The sequence below is a fragment of the Arvicanthis niloticus genome, chromosome 16 (assembly GCF_011762505.2).
Source record: "Arvicanthis niloticus isolate mArvNil1 chromosome 16, mArvNil1.pat.X, whole genome shotgun sequence".
Taxonomy (NCBI): domain Eukaryota; kingdom Metazoa; phylum Chordata; class Mammalia; order Rodentia; family Muridae; genus Arvicanthis; species Arvicanthis niloticus.
In genome coordinates, this window is record NC_047673.1 from 337,659 (window position 1) to 358,667 (window position 21,009).

At 37.0% G+C, this 21,009-nt stretch overlaps 1 protein-coding gene across 1 annotated transcript; it reads right to left on the reverse strand.

The window, feature by feature from the left end:
• Positions 1-942: 942 nt before the first annotated feature.
• Positions 943-20,599, reverse strand: Slc10a2 (solute carrier family 10 member 2). The gene is made up of 6 exons (XM_034520829.2): positions 20,080-20,599; positions 14,254-14,372; positions 8,497-8,585; positions 6,751-6,926; positions 4,305-4,462; positions 943-1,714 (listed from the first exon to the last, which is right to left on the reverse strand). The coding sequence occupies exons 1-6, from the start codon at positions 20,454-20,456 to the stop codon at positions 1,587-1,589; spliced, it is 1,047 nt and encodes a 348-aa protein (XP_034376720.1). The 5' UTR covers positions 20,457-20,599; the 3' UTR covers positions 943-1,586.
• Positions 20,600-21,009: the final 410 nt, after the last annotated feature.

The window sequence follows — 21,009 nt, forward strand, 5'->3', positions numbered from 1 at the left end:
TCACTATAGATATAGACAGGTATATAGATAGCTATATCTATGACATCTGAGGAATGCTTTTCCTACTGTGTTGCCTGGGGACTTCTCATCTTCAAATCTTACTTTTTGACATGAATCTTCCTGTAGATACTTCCTGTTACACATCAGATTTCCCATATTAAGTTTTTGACAATATTTCTTTTATTTGTGATTTTCTTTATGTTTCTTTGTCTCTCCATTGTATTATGTCATTTTCTAGACTGATAAAGTCTTTGTAACTTCTGACACCTCCTTGCTCATGGTGGCTGGTATGGCACTTCATTTGAGCTGAATATCTATCATACTGGCCCATTTGGACCCGATTCATACAGGCAATATTTGAGTAAACCTCTCCAGGGTTCCAAAAATTAGTTGTAAAATTCAAACTGTATTGAATGAGCTCTATTTCTTGAAAGATAAAATGAGCATCAGTCAACACTAGAGGTATGTGAATGGATATAAAATATGCTTAATGAGTTAATCCAATTTTAACTTGTTATTAAATTAATTAGTAATGCTTTCTCTCTTTCTACTTCTGGAATGTCATTTGAAAAAGCTATATTTTCTAAAATACAGACACAGATATTTGCCAGAGTATAGTGCAAAATCACAAATAAATATGTTGCAAATTTCAAACTCATGATTAAAATGCCAGTGGAATACATTCATTCACATCAATCTTTTTACAATCATAAACACTGAATTAAATAATCATTTTACAATAATAGTATGCTATATTTTAACATACAAAAGTGCTTGACTCTGAGTTCAGCTTACATATGACCAAGTTTCCAATTTGACCTATATCAAGTTAGGTCTGTAGATGTTTTCTGATAATATATTAATGATAATCAGTTATCTATCTATCTATCTATCTATCTATCTATCTATCTATCTATCTATCTACCTATCATCTACCTATTATCTATCTATCTTCTATCTATCTATCTATCTATCTATCTATCATCTACCTATCAATCATCTACCTATCTATATATCATCTATCTATACATTATATGTACATGCATTTGGCCTCCAAAAGATAAGTTTGACATAGGTGATTTTAACTTGACTATAGCCAAAAATATCTAAAACAATGATATCTCTACTGAACATAAAATGTCATAGACTTTCAAAAACATCATTTCCTAAACAATTCAGTGAAACAACTATTTACACAACATTTACATCATGTTAAATATTTTAGTAAGATAATATTGATATGAATCATATAGGAGACAAACACTTTGCCTTTTTATGAAAGAGGCTTAAGGTTCTGTGAATTTGGAATCACGGAATATCTTTTGACCAATCTGACTATGGATACAAAAAAATGACTCATGTACACACACACACACACACACACACACACACACACACACACACACACACATCTTTGGATCTTTGTCACACTAAAGAATAGATCACTAGTGCCTTTAAACAAAAACAATAATTTCAATTTGAATTTAACTTTTAAATTTTTCTTATGATTATTCCATCAAAAGAAATAATTTTAGTTTTAGTTTAATGAATGTTGTTCTGGAAACTTTTTTTTCCCTCTATACTGTCTACTTCTCATCTGGTTGAAATCCCTTGTTTGTCTCATGAAATGATGGCCTGGGGTCCACTTCATTTTCTGTTTTCTCTAGAAACTCAGCATCATTTTTTCCATGACATTTCCTGTATATGACATAAACTGCAAAAAACAATACATGAGGTGGTCAAGTAAATTTCAGAACAGCACCTTGAAAACTTATTTTGAACAGTGATTGCATTGTACAGCTCAGAAAGCAGTTTGCATTTTCTACAGATTGAAGTTATTGTGAGAAACCAACTTTCTTTTTGTTGTTCTGTGATCACCCGTATGGGAGCAATTACCATACTCAAAAAGACTTGGTGGATAGCTTCTGAGGATGTTTGCTCAGTACAAGAACATGATCTTTTCATGGCTTTAAGCTGTATATAGTACTTAACAGTAAGCAAAACATTATTTTGTGTTCATTCCACTCCAGTTAATGTAACAGTCTTCAACTAAATATATTGTATACCTGTGTATAGTGTCCAAGTCCTTGGTTTGATAGTTCCCTGGGAAGAGATTTGGATTAGAATAGCATGCCTGGTCTTTTGGCTTCATCTATTCCTTCCAGTTGTTGATCAGACTTTATTTCGCCTGTGGCACAAGTTTTTCTCAACATGTTTTGTCTTTCTTTGTATCTGTTTGAACCTGTGTGCACTTGTATGTATATATGTTGAATTCAGGTAATGTGTGAATTCAGATTCATTTCTGTGTATGGGTGTAATTTATAGAAGTCAGGGCTGTTGCTCCTCAAGAGCTATCCATCTTGTCAGGTGTCAGAAGCCATCTAGAAATGACTAAGGCATGTAAATGAGTTTTCTAGAGATGGCCCACCATTTTGGATGTCCTGTGATAGGTGAGCTCTGAGATGCAAGGTCACCAGAGACTTCATCACAAGATTGCTTCTTGTTAGGTTATAACATAACCTAACAATTCCTGGGCATTATTAGCTCACCCTATTGGGTAGATTTCCTGCAGATCAACATGACAATGTACTCTCATTTCATAATAGATGAACTGATGATTTTATAGAACTCTTAAAGTGATACAAGTAATACCAACTGCCCTATAGAATAAAGCTTTAAATAGATGTCTGTAAACCTTCATGTGTCATGGGCTAATTGCACTAGGATAAGCAGGGTTGAAACAAGTTTGTGATCAAGGAAAAACCTTCATTATAGGTCAGATCCAAGGATGAAGCCACAAGTATGCACTATGATAAGGCAAGGCCATGCAAAATTGTTTTGAACTTAGAGCTTGTAGAATGAATTACTGCTTTGAGCTCTGCTTTTGTGTAACATTTTATCTATAAGGTAATTTTGTAAAGAACATTTTTCTGAGAAGATATAAGAAGGCCACAGAGAAGAAATAAAGTGTGGCTTTTAGGGCTCCGATCCACCCACAAAATGTGTATCTGTGGCATTTGGGGCTCAGCTCAATCCACAAACTGTATATATGTATGTGTCTGTCTGTCTATATGTATGTATTTACATACTTATATGTAGGTATATATGTATGTATATAAGTATGCATCTACACTTGTAAAATTGATGAGACAGGTAGTTAGTTGTGACCAGTGTGTGTATGTGTGTGCTTGTGTGCATGTCTGACTTTTTTTCTTTCTCTGTGAAATTGCCAAAAGTCATCAGCTCTTGGATCCAGAAGAGTAAGAGTTATATTGCTAGAAGATGGCTTCTGACCTCTTGATCAGTGAGAGAGAGAGAGAGAGAGAGAGAGAGAGAGAGAGAGAGAGAGAGAGAGAGAGAGAGAGTTACAAAGCCAAAGATCATCAGTCTTTGGCTTTCATTCAATCCTGTGTCCCACCTCAGTACCTGACCCCTGGCAGGACTGTCCCCCAGCAGACAAGTTTTCCACTAGCTTGAAACTCACTGGTTAGGCTAGGCTGGATGTTCAGAAAGGTCAGCCATCTACATATCTGCATCCTCAAAGTCAGACCCCTAATAAATCCATGTGATATTGTTTGAAAAATAACACTGAGATGTTAGTGTAATGGGCACCTGTAAGCACATGGATACATACTAGAGCTGGGGAGAAAAATAAAGCAACGATAACTGAAACTGTCCCTGGGCAATTCACAACTTAATCTTCACAGTGTTTTTATCATGCACCTCTACTTTGCATTTACTATTAAAATGTCACAAAACATTAAAGGAAAGTTTGTTTTAAATAGGACATTAAAAATGAGCATTAAGTAACATCAGGCTTTAGATAGTCAAATGTAAGGAAAATTTCAGTTTGGTGAAGGCCAGTTGGTATGGGCCAAAGGCGGATAAAATTATGCTATTATAGAATAAAATTTAAAAACTGGGCTATCTGTCTTTGGTACATCTTTGCTTACACATCTTCAGTTATATGGATATTTAAAATTGATATGTGTGAACTTAAACTCCTGACTTATGATTTTGCATGATAAATATGGTTTGCCATTTTCTGATAAATACCCTATTTACAAAGCATATCAAGACAAAGCTTTGAGGAAAAAAAAATCAAATGCTTCCTGGGTTCCTTGGAAGCATTAGTCTTTTCATTAGCATATATGAAGTCATGATAAGTGACTTCAGTGAATACATTTTCTTTCAATTTGTACAATTCACTGCCAAAAATGGAGAATCTTAAGTCTGTTTTTATCAAACCCAGGACTTATCAAAAAAGAACATCATTGTAGAATTTGATTAGCATTATTCCTTACTTCCTAATATTATTGCTGCAAAGACGAGCTGGAAAACAGTGTAGATGAGTGGGAAGGTGAACACAAGGTTGAGATCCTCAGGTGAGAAGGAGAGCTGTACAATGGTGGAACACAGCTGAGTGTTCTGCATTCCAGTTTCCAAGGCAACTGTTCGGCACCTGGGAGTAAGATGTATATGCCTTATCTGTTATTTGTCTTACTATGATATAACACAAAGAGAAGGTATGATAAAAACATGCACACAAACTGTAATTTTTGTCTTTCCTTCCTTCCTCTCTCCCCCTCCCTCCCTCTGCTCCTTCCTTCAGCCCTTCTTTTCTTTCCTCTTTCCCTACCTTAATTTCTTTCTTCTCTTTACCCCTTTGCTCCTCCTCCTTCTCTCTCTACTTTTCTTTTTTTCCTATTTTCTGCTTTTTCTATTTCTTTCTTTCTCTCTCATTTTTTCTTTCTATCTCTCTCTCTCTCTCTCTCTCTCTCTCTCTCTCTCTCTCTCTCTCTCTCCCTTCCTTCCTTCCTTCCTTCCTTCCTTCCTTCCTTCCTTCCTTCCTTCCTTCCTTCCTTCCTTTCAAGATAGGTTTCACCAAGTTAGGTTCTTCTAACTTGTGGCAATCCTCATTCTTTAGTTTCCCTGTTGTTGAGATTACAAGCACATACCTAAATTTTATCTCTGCTTTTAACATACATATTTGGTGTATACATTTTAACATATAACTTTACACTGAGTAAGTACATTAATATATAGAAACTATTATACACACACATAATTTTAACTTTAATGTTGTGCATGCATGTGGGTATATTCATGTGTGTGCAGGTGCACATAGTGACCAGAGACATTGGGTGCTCCTGAAACTGGAGTTACAGGTGGTTGTGATGCTAGGATGAAAACTCGGCTTCTTTGGAAGAGCAGTATATGCTCTTAACTACTGATCCTTTTCACCCTTTCCAATATGTTTATAACATGAGAGACAGATTCATGTATAACAACATTTCATAGGTTGCAAAGAAGGTTCATTTTACTCCTTTCAAATTATTTCCTTAGTAAAAGTATATGAGAAAGATCAGGGCTCAGAAACTATTGAACTATGGTATTTCTCATAGACATTTATTTTAAAATAAATTTTGTTCCAATTCAGTCTTGATTAAAAATCTGCAAGATAAAAATTAATGTTCTTAATCTTCAATAAATAGAACTAAGATAAAGTATATGTGTAGCCCAAACTTCTTTAATGAGTGAGAGGCAGGCTCCTCCTGAGTCTGCCTGGCTCAAGCCCAACACTTGTGCCCAACACTGTTCAAGTATGCTCAACTCTTTCTCAACTGCATATTCCTGCTTGTTTTTGCTTTGCCTGATTTCCTGTATATCTGTCAACTTAGGTAAAGCATTTGGAAATAAATGTTTTTAGATAAATGACAAGATTACTTTAGTGTTTGTCACCTTTAGGGGGTGAGCCTATTTGGAGATTGTTAGAGGAACCTGTATATATATCACAGGACTAAATTGATTATTTGAATGAAACATACTCTTTTTATTAAACCAAAGTATGCAGCAAAGAAAAAAGCTTTACTTCATGGGACAGGGACTAATGAAGAAGAATATCAGGGAGTTGAGAACAAAAGCAGCCAGTACTTTTTGAAGATTTGTATAATTTTTGAACAAATTATGCTTTTTAAAATGATGTAATCAGTGATTGAATGTAAAGGGCTTTGAACTTGGCACCAAGAGTTTCATCTCCTATGGGTTGAGTATGTCTTTCACCCAAATTCAAATATTGCCAACTTATATCTAACCCTTGGTATCTAAAAATGTGACCTTATGTGGAAACAGGGTTACTGTAGATATAATTAGTTAAGATGAAGTTATTAGGGTGGCCTGTAATTTAATGTGGCTCATGTACTTATAAAAAGGGGGTAATTTGAACTCATAATGCATGCATAGAAGTAATAAAACATGATAAGACATAAGGAGAAGATAGGTATTAAACCCTGTTTATTGGAAGTGAGAGACTTCCAATAAATCCTCCTCCACAGACCTCAGAAATCAGCTTCATGCTGCCTTAATGATTTATGACTTGTGAAACAATAAGAATGTGCCTTTTTGTTGCCAAAATGATTCACCATGGGGTAGTTTTTCTTATTTTTTAATTAAATATTTTATATGAATGGATATTTTGTCTGCATATATGCTTATGTACCACATGTATGCTTGGTGTCTGTGCAGGTCAGAAAATAGTGTTGAATATCCTAGAACTGGAATTACAGATGATCATGAGCAGCCATGAAGGTGCTGAGATGCAAATTTGAATCTTCTAAAAAAGCAGCCTGTCCTCTTAATTGCTGGCTATTTCTCTATGCCCTATTGTTGTTTTGTAATGGCACCAGAGAAAACTATTGCAACAGCTGTTATAAACTAAAATGTTCAATCTCATTTATCTAAACCTCATACCTGTACCAGGGTTGACCAGCTAGTCTAGCCAGGAAGAAACCCAGGCTGTAGCCAGCTATAGGAAATATCGTTCCTATAATCCACAGTTTGGGTTCAATGATCCAGGCACTTTGGTACAGTATTCCTCCAACCACAGCTATGAGCACAATGAGAATTGCACCTGCGATGGATCCAATCTGGAAGAAAAGGCATTAAGTGAATATACTTGTTTCAAAGCGAGTGCAGAGATGTTTGTTAGAGATGAAGATTGGCCAGTCTGTTCTTTTGGTAAAATGAAGATAGAGCTTTCTATGTCCCTTCAGCTTCATAGGAAAAGAAGAGCTTCTTCTGTGTTTTAGAGACTCAGAAAAGAACAGGACAATATATTCATGCTTAATTGGCTCTAGGAAGATTTCTGAAATTTTAAAACATCCTGTACTCCTGTATAAAAGAAAGAAAATATATCCTAGCAAGAGCCCAGAAGATCTATCTTTTTTTCCAGTCATACTTCTTTCTATTATATGTCCTTTAGTAAGCCATGAACCCTTTTCAATTTTGACTTATTTTTACTTGTTATTGAGGATACGATCCTTCTTCAGTCACATTTTATGTTTTTATCACCATGAGAAATAGATAAAAATTTTCATAAAAGTCCAATAAGATTAAAAATAAGCTATTCCTTTTGTTTTTCCTTTTAAAACGTCTCAATTTTGCTATGTGTATGTCAATGTGTACATAATTTTGCTATGTATATGTCAATGGAGGGCCTTGGAGCCCCTAAAGCTAAAGTTACTGGTGGATTTGAGCAGCCTGATGTGGGTGATTTGCAAGAGGAGTACAGACTTGTAATGGCTGGGCCATCTGTATTTTCTTCTTCTTCTTCTTCTTCTTCTTCTTCTTCTTCTTCTTCTTCTTCTTCTTCTTCTTCTTCTTCTTCTTCTTCTTCTCCTTCTCCTTCTCCTTCTCCTTCTCCTTCTCCTTCTCCTTCTCCTTCTCCTTCTGCTTCTCCTTCTCCTTCTCCTTCTCCTTCTCCTTCTCCTTCTCCTTCTCCTTCTCCTTCTCCTTCTCCTTCTCCTTCTCCTTCTCCTTCTCCTTCTCCTTCTCCTTCTCCTTCTTTCTCCTTCTCCTTCTCCTTCTCCTTCTCCTTCTCCTTCTCCTTCTCCTTCTCCTTCTCCTCCTCCTCCTCCTCCTCCTCCTCCTCCTCCTCCTCCTCTTCCTCCTCCTTCCCCTCCCTCTCCCCCTCCCCCACCCCTCCCCTCCCCCTCCCTTTCTCTCTCTCTCTCTCTCTCTTAAAAATTAAACTTAAAAACATCTGAAAATGAGAACTTTGTTTTTTTCTATAAAACAAGAAATGTCAACTACCTTATCCCTCCACATCCCACAAACTAGTATCTAACAGTTTTTGAGCAGTGAGTTCTATGATATTCTAGGTAAGAGAAACATATGCTATACCTTCTCAAAAAAGCTGCCTAGATGTATTTTATAGCATAAACTTGGCCTATACAACAGAAAGATCATTTGAGAATAGATTAAAACTAAAGGGTTACACTTGAATTTGTGGCTTAAAGGCTGGATAGAAATCTGTTCCTCAGATAGGAATATTCAAAAGGAGTATTCTCTAAGGAAAGACTTTATGACTGACAATGTCAAGTCTTCCAGAAGGTAGTGTGAGAATAGCAAAGCTGGGGAGATAGAAAGACATTATCATTCCAGTTGTAACTGCAGAGCACTGAACTGTACAGTCTGCTCCATGTATGGGATACTTACTTTAAGTATAATCTTCGCTTTTTGGGGCCATTTGTGATTTACAAACATTCCAATGGAAACAGGAATAACAAGGGCGACTAGAGAAATGCCTAACAAAGATGAAAACAACATTAACACGTGGAAAAGAAAATGTAAATAGCTTAGAAAAAGCTTAGCAGTGTTTCTGACATCTTGAATACTGAAAACAGAACTTAGAATTTGTGCACACAAATGCACTCACATGTATGCACACACTCACACACAAATTTACATATCCGCATATATCTATACACCTCTCTCTCCATTTTAGTTAATTATAGGTAGAAAAATCATGATATAAATCTAAATCTAGGGATGATTATTTCCTTATATTAACAATCTACTTTCATTCTATTTGTCAAAATTTTTGATGCTTTAGTCTATTAGATCTTTTTTTTTCTGACAATATAGTTAGAAAATGTACCTTCCCATACTTTGTGTATATATGTGTTTATGAATGTTCTTAAAATATAGGTAGATTATATTAAATGTTCTTAAAATATAGGTAGATTTACAGTAGCCTGTTACTTCATGGTGTTAGAAATAAAGCTTTATAAGTTTTAGAATGAAAGAAAATATAAAAAACACTACTAACTAGCCATAAGAATTTTGAAGGCTAACAAACTCTAGTTAAAATTCATTTCAGTTATTCAAATTTATGACACAGTTGTGAGAGAATAAGATGAAAAACCATACCTTAAGTTTTTTGTGAGATGATATATCTGGCAACCTCTCATGTAATTATAATTTTTTGCAGCTCAGTATTCACCCAACCAGATAAAAGAGTTATACTTCAGCTTCACCCTGGGAGATTTACTGCCTTCCCTGTGACATACGATTTGTGTCTCTATATTATTTAACACTTGTTTACCCTATAGTCCCTTTGTTTAACAGACCACTGGAGACTTCCAACTTCTCATGGGCAGTTTCTTTTTCAAATTCTCTTTTAAACAAGTATGAGAAAGTGAAAACAAATGGTAAAATTTTGAGAATAGATGTCTGCTAAGCATTGGATAGTTTGACCCAGGTCTGGCCCACAGACTATAGATTGAAAGCCTATAAATATTAAGGTAAAATGAATCTAAAAACATAATTTTTATAGCATCTTAGATCTCCTATCAATGTATCAACAATTACTGTTGCTTGCAAATTACTCAGAATTAAAATAATAACTAAGAGAAAGATAGAAAATAAAAAAAGAAAGAAACAAGGGACAATAAGATAGATAAGAACTACTCCTACTCAGGAGAAAGGGTACAGGAAGACTTATGGCAAAAGGTGTTAGAGGGGTCAGGTCTTCTACAAAGTTCCTTTGGTTATTCCTGCATCCACCATTTTGAAAAGATTTTATTTCTTGGATATCTAGACCACAGTATAAATTTTATTAAGTTTCTAGGCTTAGAATTAAAATTATCTTGATATAAATGGTTGACTCCTTTGGCCTAGAATCCTCCCATTTTGGAGGAGTGTCTGATGACAGGGCAGCATGAAGAGGACTTTGGAATACTCCTGGCAGAAGCATTTACTCTCTGGGCCAGGTAATGCCAATCAAGTTTTCAGTTACTTTAAAGACCATTTTGGTTTCTTTTCACACCCAGCAGTATGGCCCCTTCCTATAGAGGAAAAGTGCTGTTGTGCTTATTCTCCAGAAACTGGGGAGCTAGCTTTCTCCTCTCCGGATTTCTTGATTTACTGACTTGTGTATTTACTCTCTGTGTAAGATGCCTGTCTGTACATATCAAAAAGGAGATGTTTACACATATCAAAGCCATCATGTGATCTTTTTTTAAGACTACACAATGGGGCCGGGCAGTGGTGGCACACACATTTAATCCCAGCACTTGGGAGGCAGAGGCAGGTGGATTTCTGAGTTCGAGGCCAGCCTGGTCTACAGAGTAAGTTCCAGGACAGCCAAGGCTATACAGAGAAACCTTGTCTCGAAAAACAAAAACAAAAACAAAAAAAAGACTACACAATGGGAATAGGACAAAAGGCAAGGAGAAGAAGAAGGATGAGAAGATAATGTGGACTGAAAGCAGTAGCTTCTTTAGATTTCTCTACAAAACGACAAATGGAATGATGCCTGCATCACTGTGCTGTGGTGATGTGTATAGTAATGTTGACATCAGACACCCAGTGTCTGACACAGAGCAGCTTCAGTGGCTCCAGCTCCACAGGAACTAATTTTCAGCCACACTAGCATCTTCAAGATTCAGCAGCACTTTTAGAATGGGAGAGGAACACTGAGCAATGGAAGCTGTCAGAAGCATAGTGCCTGCAGAGTAAGCTGGAGAGCTTGCCGTATCTTTTCCCAGCTCCCCAATAATCTTTGGCAAATTAAATTATTACCCCAAGCCTCAACAACTTCATTTATAAGTGATTGATGACAATATCTCATGAGGCTGCCAGCTCATTTTTATACACATTAAAAGATTAAAAACAAACAAGAAAAAGGTCATTTTGGAGAACAGCCTAGGAAGATGTTGTGAACAAATAATTTTGGTGTTCAAGACTCCATTTTTATGTTTTTAAAAATATCTTCTGTTTTTTTATTCTTTCTTTCTTTTGACCTTTTATGAGGTTATTCCCCATGTATTTGAAATCCATTTCTTATTTTTTTTCATTTCAAAATTTATTTGACTTGTTGGTCACCATGACATACACCCTGAGTCACAGAATTCAGGAGGCAGAGGGAGGCAGATCTCTGTGAGTTTGAGGACAGCCTGGTCTACATAACAAGTTCCAGGACAGCCAGAGAGCTACATTGTGATAATTTGTTACAAAACAAAGAAAACAAAATCCAACTCAAAGTTTATTTGTCTATAAGTCATCTACACAGTAGTTCAGGTTTGTTAATGTTCCTGTGGGACATTTTCCAGAAGGGACTGAATACCCCCCCTCAAAAAAAAAAGAATATTTTAAGACTTAAATTAGTTGTTTTAGCACTGAATGATGTTCAATCAGAATTGTTTAATCAGTTTTTAGATGCCTACAGTTCAGTTTAGTGTTTAAACAGATGAGATTATTTAACTCTAGGAAAGGTTTTCAATAAGGGAAGAGTTTGAGATGCAAGCAGCATACACACTTGGGCTTGGGTGTCACTCTAAACCCTGTTTGAAGGAGATTCTACTGTTACGTGGGAGTTCCTCAGGGAATAATAGGAGAATCTTATACATACAAAATTCCCCCATTGAAATCCAGGAGAATCTACAATTTAATATACATAATAGGGGTGAGAGAGCAGAAACTCTGAAAAACTAAACTACAGATGTCTACCTCACAGTCAGTCCTCACAAAATTTATTCTCACTTGTCTCCAGGATAAACCATATTTAATTGTTGAAATAATCTTTCTTTGAAATGCAAGAGACTTTTAGACCACCTTCCTACTCCTACAGGAACTTCTTTTCTAAATATCTTCGAGAGTTTTTGTTTGACCTTGAATGTGTGCTTCTTTCTGTTAATAGTAAACTTTTCTGAGACAGCTTAGGGAAGAATTCTTTGCGAAGTCAGCTTAAAAGAAACTGTCATGAATTGTACCAGATGACTGGTATTAGTCATCATTTCTCATCTGTACTAGTCATCTGTAACTCATTTCTGTTAGGGTATTTCTGAGAGCTTTGCACATGCTGGTAGTTCTTTCAGCCTGTCACTGACCCTATCTCCATGTCATACCAACTACTTCATTATTTATCATTTCTTTCCTTCCCAAAACAGAAAAGAAGCTTCTTCAAAATGGGAAGGCATGTAGGAGTTGAAACGAGTAGGGGCAGAGTTATAACTAGCAAATTTGACTTCTGAGATATGAAAATAGGAGAATACCATCAAATTGATTTTTTTGGTCCTATCTCTAAGAACTGCAGGGACAAAAATGGAGAAGAGCCTGAGGAAAAGGAGGTCCAGCAATAGGCCCAAAGTGGGATCCAATTCAAGGGTAGGCCCCAAGGCCTGACACTATTAATGAGGCTCTGAAGTGCTCACAAAAAGGGAACTATCATGACTATCCTCTGAAAGACCCAACAAGCAGGTGAAAGAGTCAGATGAAGATATTTATACTCAAGCAATAGACAGAAGCTGCTGACCCCTGTGATTGAATTAGGGAAAAGCTGGAAAAAGCTGGAAAAAGCTGGGGAGGAGGGTGACCTTGTAGGAAAAACAGCATTCTCAATTAACCTGGACCCCCGAGATCTCTCAAACACTGGATCACCAGCCAGGAAGCATACACCAGCTGATAATGAGGCCCCCCACACACATATAGCAGAGGACTGCCGGGTCTGGGTTCAGTCAGAGAAGATGCACCTAACCCTCAAGAGACTTGGGGCCTCAGGGAATAGAGAGGTCTGGTGGTGTGGGGGATTGGGGGTGGGGACATTCTCATGGATGCAGGGGTGGGAGAGGAGGTATGGGATGTGGAACAGTCAGAGGGTGGACCAGGAGGGACATAAAATCTAGAGTGTAAAAAAGGAAAAAAGATGTGGAGCAGAGACTGAAGGAAAGGCCATCCAGAGACTGCCCCACCTGGGGATCCATCCCATATAAAGTCACCAAACCCAGACACTATTGTGGATGTTAAGAAGTGCTTGTTGGGCTGGATAAATGGCTCAGCCCTTAAAGGGTAGGCTCACAACCAAAAATATAAGAAGTGCTTGCTGACAGGAGGAGCCTGATATAGCTGTCTCCTGAGAGGATTTGCCAGAGCCTGACAAATATAGAAGTAAATGCTCACAGTCAACCATTGGACTGAGTATAGGGTCCCCAATGGAGGAGTTAGATAAAGGACTGAAGGAGTTGAAGGGGTTTGCAACCCCATAGAAAGAACAATAATATCAACCAACCAGACCCTCCCAGAACTCCCAGGGACTGAACCACATCAAAAGAGTACCCATGGCTCCAGCTGCATATGTAGCAGAGGATGGCCTTGTCGGGCATGATTGGGAGAATAGGCCCTTGGTCCTGTGAAGGCTCGATGCTTCAGTGTAGGGGACTGCCAGGGTGGGGAGTGGAGAGTGGGGAGTTGGTTGGTGGTCGAGGGAACACCCTCATAGAAGCAGAGTGCACGGAGGATGGAATAGGGAATTTCAGAAGCGGACCAGTAAAAGGGATAACATTTGGAATGTAAATAAATAAAATATCCAATAAAAAGGTCAAATAAAATTTTAAAAAAATTTAAAAACTAAGCTAAAAAAGAAAATAAGAGAGTACTATTAAATTGACTTTTGTATCAAGTTATGGCTCACATTTGAGGATAGAGAGCAATACATTTTATTCAGAACTGTCAATTTTGCCACTCACTACTACTTACTATTCTGAAGTCTTGTTTTGGTTTTGTGTGTGTGTGTGTGTGTGTGTGTGTGTGTTTCTTTAACTTGAATAAGGACACTTTTCCATAAAATCACCACAGGAAAAATGGTGGCTCCTATCTGCCAGCAGCCTAAGCCTCCCCAGGGCAGGTGGCTAGGTAAAAGCTGCGTTTCTAAAGGTGTTTCTTTTCTATGTTAATTTGAACTGAGACAAATTTAGTTTTTCTTCGTGGAGTCAAGTTTTGGAATTCACATTCTATCAATACTCTTACAAACTCCAGGGTAAATTCATAAAGAAATTATATGTGGGAAAATATCCACCCCTAGTTCAAAGGGAAATGATGCTTACATGTGAGCATGGAGCCTGATCTGAGATCTTATCAGCGACTAAGCAGATAACTTGAGAGCAACAGGAAGTATACTGCAGAGGAATTACTTACCAATGCTATCATAGGGAATCACAATCGTTCCTGAGTCAACCCACATCTTGGTATAGATGAAGAGGCAAAGGGGCATCATTCCAAGGGCAAGCAGTGTGGAGCAAGTGGTCATGCTAACACTGAAATGAAACAAACAGCTTGAGGTGTCTACCTGTGTTTTCTAGGGGAGATGCTTTTTCATTTTTAAATTCTGTGAGAATCAGACTCAACTAGCACATCATTCTGTATGATAGAAATAAACATTGGTTATATATTTCTAAAGTGCCTGATTTTGGGCAGGGTCACTGGTACTTGGCATTGTCTCTTGTAGTCTGTACCATCCTTCACTCAGTATTTGTTCTGAAAGATAGAGGGTAGTCAATGACGCTTAAAGATAATTATTGAAGAAGGTATCCGATATCTGGGCTCGTGATCTGTTGTATATGATTTTTTTCATTTAGGCATAACTTATCATACCAGGTTGTCTTGGAATAGAAATTACATTGATTTAGCAGCAATGACAATGAAATAAGCAGAAGAGTATGATGCTAACTAGCCTATGATAATGATAATGGAAGTGGTGATTATTTTCCTACAGAAAGGATGTGGAGAGAGTCATAGGACCCCATCCAGAATTCCAGTCTCAAACTCATTTCCTTTTGCCCCATCCCCATATCCTAGTGATACTGGGAGCTGCTGCAGTGCACAGGAAGCAGAAGGTTGATTGCAGGTGGAACTCTGACCATAATGGGGTGAACTTTGTGGTGATGCATGTTTGGGGTTACACTTCTAGCAGTAACTTCTTCCCCGTGCTTTGTAAGTTAGTTCAATAAACTCACTTGTTCACAAGTGGATTTTGGTGAAATCCTTTTCCTTGTCTCTTATCAGGGTAACTAGGTGTTTGTTCACATCTTTCCTGATAAAGTTAATGTAATATCACTGCTTGAATAGACAATCAAAGAACAGAAAACACTTTGTTTACTATGGGTGCCTGACTAAGTAGGTAGATTTTAGCATTTGATCTGTAAAAAAATCTCTTAAATTAAATTAAGCAATTTTCAGCACTATGGCAGACAATGTAAGAGAGATTTTGAGCACTGGGTCTTCCTGGACTTCTTCAAAATTTTCTGGACACAAGGGTCCATTTTCTGCTTGTAAATTAGAGGGGCTTAATACCTATGCTCTGAAGGCACACACTGGATTGGAAGAATGTGATATCCCTTAGTTTGTGGGTCTGGGCAATGTACTGGGCTTTTCTTTGTCACTGTTACCTCACAGACTACAAAAAATTAAACAACCATTTGGTGGAGTTTGGTTTCTAGAACAATATTAAGAGAAAAGTCAGTTGTGTTTAAAGTATATGTCTCCTCCAAAACAAAAAACTATGACATGGTAAGAAAAGTAGATGAAGATAAATGGTTTTATCGCAATTCATCTGTTAATAAATTTGAATAATTTGGAAAAAATTAGAAACAAAGTCTATCAGGGGTCTTAACTTCTTTAAAAATCTTTTTAAATGAATGAAATTAAAATAGGTATAAAAGATTCCAATTAAAATGTTTGTGTTAATAGAGTTAAAATACCTTGAAAGTAAACCAATATAAAAAGACTCACTTAAAACACTTTCTGAAGGCAGGGAGACTAATATCATATGTTTTTGCTCACATATAAAACCATGTCTGTCTGTCTGTCTGTCTGCCTGCCTGCCTGTGTCTCAGTCCCTGTTTGTAGGTCTGTCTATCATCTCTCTATATCTATCTATCTATCTATCTATCTATCTATCTATCTATCTATCATCTATCTATCTATCTATCTATCTATCTATCTATCTATCTATATCATCTCTATATCATCTATGTTAGACATGATGTAACCAATTATCTCTTGAATTTTCCAGAAGAAAATATATATAAGGTTGGTCCTATTAGCTTTTTATCATGCCTGGGGTATATGTTCTCACAAAGCAGTGTACCTCCCAAAGATTTATACAGCCAATGGTTGTTTGATGATGGGAGACATTTTCTTTAGTAGGGTAGTTAGTCCATGCTCCTGTAAGTAACATTATACTCATGCTCCTATAAGTAGTCTCAGTTAAACTTATAGGTTTCTTTAGCTAGATTTTCATGAAAGCATCTCTGCTTCTGTTGTTGGTGTCCTATCTGTGGTAAGTAGTTGTTTATTCAAATCTCCTCTGAAAAAAGTCACACTATGATATATAACAACCTGAAAGCAGAAGAGCACTAAGCACAAGAGTAAAACTGTGGGGGAAGATATTGGGAAGTGAATCTTAATGAAAGCACAATAATGAAATGTGTTGTTTTACATACCAACTAAAATGAAATAAAAGGGTTTCTTATAAGTTTGATTTTTTTTGTCAGAGATGAACTAAATACAGACAAATAAAATTATACATTCATTATTAACAGCTTTTCATTCTGTTTGTAATTAACATACTAGAATTTGTAAATCTGTTCCACCTGTTTTCTTCTTTCATTGTTCTGGCATTCTTTGTTTTAACCTACTCCACAAGAAAACTCCCTGGACATCTAGTACATCCTCATAGAGAGAAGGGAATTCAGGGTAACAGGACTCCTTACCAGGTAATAGTGAAGAGAAGGGCAAACTACAAGAACAGATACTAGAAAGAAGTCAGAATTATTCTCTTTTGTTTCATAAAACTTTGAATGAGAATTATTTTTTAACTTAAGAAATTATATTGTGGTATTGAGTTTTATGTGAGAAAATTCTTAGTGAAACTTTATGGAAGAGAAATTATGGAAGTTGGAAAATGAAGTGTTTAGATGTAGTAGAACTCTTGTAAATAAGATGTTGAAGAATAAATGAAAGGAGGGTAGACGTTTATGTTATCTGAACTAATAACAAGAACAAACAAAAATTATGTTGAAATGGTCCACAGAGAATTTTCATAAACAGTAGGGAGAACAATAACTTCATAGAACAAAAATATAGTTTATGAGAAAAATTTAAGTTTTATAAAGGGCATAGGTGTAGGAAATATAAATAATTCTGAGAGATCACATTGGAATGCTAAAAATCAAATGAATTTGAAAATTAAAATATAATTTGGCTTTAATTATTCTCAGGTTTATCTATTAACTGTTAGGGAAAATTTTTATGTATTTGGGGGAAAGAAGTTCATAAGTAGGAATCAGGTGTGTGCTGAGGAATTGAGTGTAATCAACGATAAGGATATATAAAGACTGCAATTACATCAAAAGCAAAACTCCACCTCTGAAACATCAGCAGAAGTGTGTTTGACTCTGCAGACTAGGCAGGTGATAGATACAATATGACCAGAGGTCAAGAACTAAGAGGAGTACAGTAGATATTGTCTGTCTGGAACCCAAATTTGACACTGACAGTCACCAACCTGATGATGTTGTCAAAGGTTATAAACCTTATTTTTTTTCATGTGTCAATGCAGAGGACCCTAAGATTCTTTGGAGAGTTAAATACACCAATGTTCTTTAAGAACTTAGCCTTATATTTAAGAGTCACAGTGTCTAAAGAACAGTAGCTAGTAAAAATAAATTTCAAGTGGAGATGGAGCAGATACTGTTCTAAGAATACAGACTTAGAAATATAAACAGTAGATAATGCTGCATCTATAGAAATTATTTTGAGACTTAAGTTGTTCAATACTCACTCCAGAAGAATTAAGTTTTAGAGGGCTGTTACCTAGTAGCTGATACTGTACTTTCTTTAAAGAAATGTTTAAACATGTTTTCCTAACATGAAATTTATAATATAATCTTTTAAAAACATTTTTTCTTTTCTTCTTTCTTTCTTCCTCTTTTTTCCTTCCTCCCTTTCTTCTCTCTTTCTTTCTTTCTTTCTCTCTCTCTCTCTCTCTCTCTCTCTCTTTCTTTCTTTCTTTCTTCTTTCTTTCCTCCATTCCTTCTTGCTTTCTTCCCTTCCTTTCTTTTTCTTCCTTCCTCCATTTCTTTTTCTTTCTTTCTGTGTTTATGTTTGCACATGTATTTGTGTATGAGAATATATACTTATGTGTATATGGATACCCACAGAGACAAAAAGAGGCCATTCTATGCCCTGGAGCTGGAGTTCCAGTTTTGATCCACCTCATATGGTTTCTGGGAATGAAAACTAGGCCATATGCAAAACAGTATTTTTATCCTCTAAGACATCTCTCTAACCAATAATGTTAACTTGCATTATAACACGACCACTTCCCAATGTCAGAGGTCCATTATAATCTTTGTGTAGAGCATGGTGATACTACTATACTACAGAGTAATTTTACCTCAGCATAAGTGATGTAGGGGAATTAATATGGTACTATATTCAAATGATTTTATGCTCAGCCATAATGTATGGTATTATGTTCAGGTACAGGTTGTACAAGGCTATATTGTTTAAAACTTACAAATATTAAGAAGCTGTTTAGTGTAGGTCAAAGCTTCAGGGTCATTTCCTGAAGTCTGGTAGTTATGAGTTCCTGGAACTCTCATTCTCTGTGCAAGTGCATGTCAATGGTGTAGAAGCCTAAGAAGTCCTGATTACTATATCGTGGTTCACAGCTTAACTAAACGTCAATAACACTTACTATTCTGTGTTCTTTCACAGGTCTTTTCTTTAAGGATAGTAATATCTGCTGCTAGGCAGTAATTCTATGTCCTTATACAAAAATGAGTAATACATGTTCTTTCTTTTTCTAAGGCATCAGAAAAATAGCACCAATTGGGGGTTGGTAACTAGTTCCCAGCTGCTCACCAGGCACCTAGGGACTAACAGAACTGATGGCAGGTTGTCCAGCATTTAATGAGCAGTAGCTGGAAACAGATTTAGAGACCAATAGCCAAATATCAGGCAGAACTCAGAGAGTCTCACAGAAGAGTGGAAGAGTAAGGGATAGAATTGAGGGAGCCGGATGGGTCAAGGAAACCATAAGAATACCTACAGAATAAACTGACTGGGACCCATGGGGGGGGTCACAGAGACTGAACCACCAACCAAAGAACATACACAGTTGGACCTAGGCCTCCATGCACATACGTAGCAAATATGCAGTTTGGTCTTCATGTGGGTCCCAAACACTGGAAGAGGACCTGTCCCCCAAAACTGTTGTCTGTATGTGGGATCAGTTTTTCTAGCTGACTGCCTTGTCTGGTCTCAGTGGGAGAGGATGCACCTAGCCTTACAGAGACTTGCTCTGGGCCAGCCTGGAGGATACTCAGTGGGGACCCACTTGCTCAGATGAGACTGAGTTAAAATTCAAAGTGCTAGCATACAGACTAAGTGCAAGTAATACAGACTAAGAAAGACAAATACTAAGTCTTTCTCTCAGAGGCTGATCTCAATTTAAATATATGCATAGCCATATATGCACACAGGACTTGATAGAGAAGAAGCTATCAGGGCAGAGCAGGGAGAAAATAGAGAAGATAATGGAATGTATGTGGCATGAAAGCAGGACAGGGAGTGGACCAGCAGGAGGGAGAGAGGGGAACTCGATGGTAATGAGGGGTGATTAGGAGCAAAGCACAATGATATAAACACATACAAATGTCATACAGAAGCCTTCTACTTTGTGTGCTAACTAAAAATATTAAAAATACAAAATTAAAATCAAAATTACTGTTTGACTTAGGATGAAAACTACAAAAAATACACAGGCACAAAATAAAAGTCTCCAATTCTAACAGCAAAGCAGCTGTCTCAAAAGGCACATGGATGCACTTACTCTTCCCATTTAACTCCTTAGACATTTAGTCAGTGCAGCAGATCAAATGGATATTGAAAAAGATACAGATTTTTCTAAGCTTAACCGCAGCTGTTTGCAGCAGTTACAAGATTCTTATATCTTACCTGAGGTCCATGTCGCCATCTATCCAATAGGCTAGGATATTGGAGCCAGTTCCTCCAGGGCAGCAACCCATAATTAGCACCACCACAGCCTGTACAGGAAGGATGCCAGAGGCCACAGACAGGATAAAGCCTGTGAGAGGCATGATTCCAAACTGACAGAGGAAGCCCACGAAGATGCCCCATGGCCGCTTTATGTGTCCTAGGAACTTGTGGATGTCCACATTGCACCCCATAGAAAACATCACCATGGCTAGGAGGATGGTGAGCACAGTGCTCATCACTGTACTGAGAACTGCATTGAAGTTGTTCTCAGGTACCAGGCAGGAATCACCTTCGCAGATAGTTGCATTTGGGGAACAGACGGAGGAGTTATCCATCACTGCTTGTGCTGTGCAAATGGCCAAGTCCACAGAAGCACCAGTGTCCTGGTTTGGTCTCTACTGCCAGCTGAGTAATGCTTACTTTCAACACACCAAACTTTTAAACCCTTTCTAAACATGTGGTACTTGGTGTCTCTTTCAAAAGCCACGTTAGAGAAGCAATAAAAAAAACAATAAATGCTAGTATGTCAGTTTCGAGAGGCTGCATTACAACATAGCACAAGTAGTGAATCATAAAAAGTCCAGAAAAACTACTGGCCAAGACATAAAGTTATAATTAATCATTTATTGGCATGATAATGAACTATGCCACACAGAAATAGCCATGTTAATGTTTAATACCAGGAAAGTTTGCTGGAAATAATTTTAGTTAAACTCTGAATTGTATAAACATTCTAAGGGTTGAAGTGTAGGAAAGTATATTATACCCTCCTCCCACTTTAAGTAGGGAGACTAGAGCTTTGAAAATTATATTAAAAACAAAATCAGTAACCCTGTGCCAAACTACATTACAAGTTGACAACAAACTGAAGATTTTCAGCTTTCTTAC